The sequence below is a fragment of the Schistocerca americana genome, chromosome 2, assembly GCF_021461395.2.
Source record: "Schistocerca americana isolate TAMUIC-IGC-003095 chromosome 2, iqSchAmer2.1, whole genome shotgun sequence".
NCBI lineage: Eukaryota > Metazoa > Arthropoda > Insecta > Orthoptera > Acrididae > Schistocerca > Schistocerca americana.
The window spans coordinates 903,486,406-903,492,606 of record NC_060120.1 but is presented as its reverse complement, the minus strand read 5'-3'; the positions used below and the strand labels follow the sequence as shown (position 1 = coordinate 903,492,606).

Sequence of the window (6,201 nt, the reverse complement as noted above, 5' to 3'; positions counted from 1 at the left end):
TTCCCATGATTCGCTTGCTATCAAGAGGTCATCCACGTAGACGGTGACCTTTTTAAGTAACTCCTCGCCTTGTATCTTATCCATCACTCTTATGAATTCAGACACTGACACATTAAGCCCAAATGGCAACACTCTAAATTGATAGCACCTTCCTCCATAAGTAAATGCTGTATACTGGCGGGACTCTGTGGCCAATGGTATTTGCCAGTAACCAGCAGTTAAGTCGATACTACTAAGCACCTTTGCTCCTCGGAATTTTTGAATCAGTTCTTCTATAGTCTCAGGTTTGTCCCACTCCGGCTCGATGATTTTGTGCACTGTATGTGCATCCTAAACTATCCTCACCTTTCCATCCTTCTTATCAACAACAAAAAGGGGGTTGTTATATTGACTGTTGGCCCTTTCTATAACACCAAGGTCCATCATCCTTTGTATCTCTTCATCTACTGCTCTTCGTTTCGCCTGAGGAATGGAATACTGTTTTATATTGAACTGTTTATGGTTCTTTATCTTTAGCTTACACTCCACCCCTTTCATGATACCTGGCCGTTGAGAAAATACCTTACAACGCCTGTATAATACTGTGGCTAATTTCCTCTTAGTCCCCTCATCTAGGTGTGTCATCTCCTCCAACTTTTTACTGATCTTATCCTCTTTATGTCTATTCTCTCATGCTAATCCCTGAAGGTATATCAACACTTCTTCTTCTAGTTCCTCTTCCCCGTATCCCATGGTGGGTTCCTCTTCACAACACAAACTTATCCTTCTGAATTCCTCCTCTTCTTCGATTGCACTCCCCTCAGCAAACTTTAACCTCTTCTCTTCTCCCTTTCTTCCTTTGACCTTGATAGTACCTTCATCAAAACTCACTACTGCATTAACTTCATTCAACCAATCTATCCCTAAAATAATTGATGTGTTCAATCCAGCCACCACCAAAAATGTTGCTTCGTATTCTTCTCCCCCTATCTCGAAGGTAATCAACACTTGTTCTTTAATAAGTTTACTCCTTGCACCCAACGCATTCACAATTCTCACTCCACTCACCAGGAAACTAGGCAAGCTAATATTTGCTTTTAGTACCTGTTCATATAACCTCTTGGATACTGCATATGCTTCACTTCCTGTATCGACTAATGCCTCGATATTCAGTCCACATAGCTTGATCCCTACCATGGGTAGCATGCGTTCTTTGGGAATCCTACTTCTTTCCTCCAGTAGATCTTCTCTCAGATCTCCACCATTGTCGTGTCTTAGTAGGTTTACTCTGGTCCGTGTAGCTCTCACTCCTCACAGGACCTCATCTGGAGTGTCATTCAGTTTTCCGGTCTCTCCGCCTCTTCTATATGCACTGTGTCATTCGTTCGCCTATCCCATCCTCTCTCATGATCTCTTGGTTCTTCACTCCTTCTCCAATCATTTCTCCATTGCCGTTCACCACCACGGTTCCTGTACCTATGGCCACCACCTCTTCCTCTATAATTAGACGAATAACCAAAATGACTCCTTGGGTCATTACTTCCCCCTCGGTTTTGATCATTAGCTTGATTGTGTTCCTGTGATTGAACAGATTCCAATTGTTCCAGTATTTCCATCAAGGCCTCCCTATCTTTAGTTAGGCTCCCGGATACAGTTTCTTGCATTCTCCGGCTCATTCTTCTTTTTATCGCTGATATCATTACGTCATCACTCAGGGGTTGTTCCAAGGTCTCGTTCAATTCCCACAAATGTTCGGCAAACTCTCTCAACGTTCCTCTCCATGTACTAAGTGACTTGCAGTAGAGTAGGTCCTCAATTGCTGCACACTGATGACTTTTGGACCAGTATTTCTTCAAGAATTCCTCTTCAAACTGATCATAACTAGTGGTCCCTTCCTTCTTCCTGACTCCCCAAGTGAAGGCCTCACCTTCCATTCTATCTATTGCAAATTGAATCTTGTCTGAGTCTTTAAGATGTGCTGGGAAAACTCCTTTTAACCATTTCATAAATATCATTGGGTGCAACCCTCCTTTCGGTCTAAATTTCTGCCCTGTATTATTTTGGACGTACCGATTATCACTGCACATCAAGGTAACGACTCTACCTTCCCCAACGGTTAAAGTGGCATTGCTAATTCGTTTATCAATTTCTTCTGTCTTGCTCTGCAATTGCTGCACTCCCCGTTGTAATTGCCTGACCTCCATTGCAACCCTCTTGTTATCCTCTTCTCGTTGCACGGCTATAGCATTTCTCAGATTGACAGCCAGTTGGTTTTGCCTATCTCCTATCCCCTTAACCGCATCATTGCATTGTTTCTGTGTCTGCGTCTGCGTCTGCGTCACCTCGGCGGTTCGATGATTGCAATTTGTTTCCACTTCATTGATCCTTTCTCCCAATTTGGCTTTCGTGTCTTCAATATTGTCTTCTATCTTTTTTGTTAACTTTCCTTCCATCTTCTCCAAGTCTCCCTGGACTTGGTCTATATTCTTCTGTATCTTACTCTCTCTCTCGTTGATGTCCATCTTCAGTCGTTCTTCTAATTCCTGTATTTCCTTCTTCAGATTATATTCTATCTTCCTTTCCGATGTTTTGAGCTCTTGTGTTAGAATTTCCTTAAATGACTTTTCTAAGCTTTCTCTAGTTTCTTGTAAACCCTTCTCTAACGATGTGTTAGTTTCTTGTGAGCCCTTCTCTAATGATTCTTGGAGTATTTCTCCCCTTTCTCTAGTTGCCTTAACCTCCTTTAGCAAGTCTGCCAACACCGACCACATATCGGCACCCTCTGAAACTGACTTATTTCTCGTCGTTTGTCACGGTGTCTCGGGATAACTAGTTGAATGTGCTAATGGGCTATCTAATGACACTGCATAATCACTGATTCCCGAATCATCTCTGTCTTCCTGTCCTATCCCTTCCCTTTCAACTACTGCCTCACAAACCTGCTTATCTTCAGTAGACATGTTTGGTTTCTTTTTAATGCACCGGCAAGTAATACAAAAAACCTCTAGTAACCCAAAAACACTCCTAATTACCATGAAACTAATCAAACAGTACCTGCAGTATTTTCAGTTAATCCCAAAATTGATACAATATGCATGAGTACTGAACATAATCACTTCAAATATCAATTCTCACATACACAGTTTATGTAAAACGTTTTAAATAAGATAAATCACACCACTCATACAATCTATAAATGTAAAATCCCCAAAAACAATGAGAATATCTGTATAATTACCATTTAGACAACGCAGTATGCATAAATAAGTATGCTATATTTCAGAGTATGTTTCGCAAACTTTTCAGAAATTACTGTAATTGGGCACTTTTCCTAACGCGAAACTCAGTTTACAAATGTTTATCTACCGCGAAGACTGCACACTACAATTTAATGTTATGTCAACCAGTCGTCTTCACTCACCAACTGACGTTACCACGAGTCGCGATGTTTTGACGTTTGAAGTGGGCGTGGCGCTGTACTGCCGCCGAAGCCGCGTGAAGTCGCGCTGAAGATCTGTGGCGAGTCGTCGTAGTTCTCCGACGGCCGCTCCGTGGCACTGCAGGCGGGCGTAGTTTGTAGTTCGGCCGCTAGATGCCGGGTTGGTGCTCGGTGTCTCGAAGTCGCGCTGAAGATCGTCGGTGTAGTGCGTCTGTACTTGACCTACTCCTTGCACAGTTAGTTGGGATGACGTGTGAAATCACCTTGCAGATCGAAGCTCTTTGGCGCAGCTGCTACACAGGTCTGCGTAACGTCACTCAACAATTGCGTCGCCACATAAATTGTCGTCCACATAACAGTTCATGGGTCCACATGAAGCTGTCCGATTTTCACTATTCAAAAGGCAATTTCAGTCAAAATATTACCACTAAACACTTCTTTAACGCTTTCGTGACGAATTCTTAGTTCGTTTTGCTATAGTAATGTTCGCACGTGTCTTTCTTTAGTGTTCACTATTCATAATCGTCACACGCTAATACAATCACTGCAATCCAACACTGCAATCCAACACTGCAATCCAAATGATGCCGGCGCGGTAGACGCGAAACCAAAAATATCGGCACAGAAATATCACTGATCACTCTCGTAATTATACTTTTTCACTTTCCCGTATTATTCTAACACAAAGGGGTTAAACCGCGGCGATGGCCACTCCCTTTGTCGGTAAAGCCTTGCATTACAGCAACAGGCCTCCACACCGCTCGGCCCGCAATCTGGGAACTGACTCAACTCTACACTCGCTCTCGCAACCCGACACTATCGATTGTTTGCCCTATCGGCCTGTGCCGAGTGCAAACTTATAGTAAGGGCCTACGGACCCCTTACAAACTGCTAAATATCAGAGTGAATTCAAACCGCAGAATACCATAGCGTATCATATCATCCATATTCATTGCATTTGTCCATGTTGATGATACGAAAAACCGCCACACTCTTTCTCTATTTGGAAATAGTTACACTGGACAGCACTTTTCATGCGAAAGCAATAGGGGTATCTTTATCATCAATTCTGTGCGAAAGCACTGCATCGATTCCATAAGAGGAAGCGTCAACTTGCAATACAGCTGGTTTGTCAGGATCAAAGTGAACTAAGCATCGATCACTGAACGAAGCATCGATCACTGAGCAATGCATCTTTAAGTTTTTGAAAAGCTGCTTGGCATTCATCTGTCCAAACAAAGGGGACATTTTCGCGATGCAAGTGATGCAGAGGAGCTGCGGTTTGTGCAGCATTCAAATGGTTCAAATGGCTCTGAGCACTATGGGACACAACTGCTGTGGTCATCAGTCCCCTAGAACTTAGAACTACTTAAACCTAACTAACCTAAGGACATCACACACATCCATGCCCGAGGCAGGATTCGAACCTGCGACCGTAGCAACAGCCCGGCTCCGGACTGGAGCGCCTAGAACCGCACGGCCACCGCGGCCGGCTGTGCAGCATTCGCTATGAACCAAATATAATAGTTCATTTTTCCTAAAACTGACTGCAATTCAGTGACAATGCGAGGAACTGGCAAGTCTCGCGTGACTAAGAAATGCGATTGCAGAGGATGTACACCTTGACTGTTTATGGCAGGGCCAAGATATTGCAACTCAGGTTTTAAAAAATCACCCTTGTCCAGTCTACAAGTTAGTCATGCATCAGATAACACACAATAGAAAGAACGTAAATTTGAAATATGTTCTTCAGGTGTACGACGATATCGTGCAAATAGTTTGAACAGTTTGGCACGTGCGCAATCAGTTGTTCCAAATACCGTTGGAAAATGGTGGATGCCGAAGGACTGCCAAAAGACAAACCCATATTAATATTTACCACACAAACTTTTTGAGATTTCTCATCGAGCGGTATTTGAAGATACGCGTCGCGCAAATCAGTTTTTGTAAAGTAGCTCCAACGTCTAATCTGTCGATGAGGACCTCTAGGCGTGGCAATGGATAAGTATCAATCACACTTTGTGGGATGACTGTAGACTTATTTAAAGTCAACACAGAGGCGAATGCGACCTGAAGATTTGGGGAGCAAAACTAGTGGACTTGCCCATTGACTAGCTTGTAAAGGCGCAATAGCTCTACCATCTTGGAATTCTTGAAGTTCAGCAGCGACTTTTTCCCGTAATGCAATGGGAACAGTTCTGGCCCGGCAAAATTGCGGTTGAGCATTGTCTTTCAGAGTAGTATGTGCGACAAAATTGTTCGCCTTACGTAAACCTACAGAAAAGAGTTCTGGGAATTATTTTAGCAAGCTAGTTACACTGTCTTGTGCATGGATTGCAGAAACTGAAAACAAATTGTCCTGAATGTTAAAGGCACACAAATCAAGACCAAATATGTTCGCACAATTGCATGATTGTAGCACCATAAAAGTCACTGTTTGCATATGCGAGCGATACATGGCAGCCAAAGTACATTTTCTGAGAACGGGAATGTTTTGTCCATTTTAAGCCGTTAATTTCGTGCTAGTTTTAGACAGTCCATATGTGTAACGATTTAGTAGTGTGACAGTGGGACCCATGTCCAACTGAAATTTCACACATTTCCTACAAAGAAGAAAATGAAAAAAAAGTTTGTTTGACTGGCGTATCACTGAAGAAAATACACACTTGCCATTTCTGCTAATGCCTGTTGCAGACTTTGAATATACTGCATTTACAACATGGGCCTTGTGACTAGATTTTTGTGAGTGGGCCACATTCTTATGAAACTTACTGGCAGATTAA

General features: G+C 42.8%; 1 protein-coding gene across 1 annotated transcript; it reads right to left on the bottom strand.

Moving 5' to 3' along the window:
• Positions 1–669: 669 nt before the first annotated feature.
• Positions 670–1,176, bottom strand: LOC124594534. The gene has a single exon (XM_047132907.1). The coding sequence runs from the start codon at positions 1,174–1,176 to the stop codon at positions 670–672; it is 507 nt and encodes a 168-aa protein (XP_046988863.1).
• Between the last annotated feature and the right edge of the window lie 5,025 nt (positions 1,177–6,201).

What these genes read in the sequence shown, in the direction of transcription:
- LOC124594534 (XM_047132907.1), bottom strand. Translation starts at nt 1,176, where the DNA reads ATGGTAGGGATCAAGCTATGTGGACTGAATATCGAGGCATTAGTCGAT.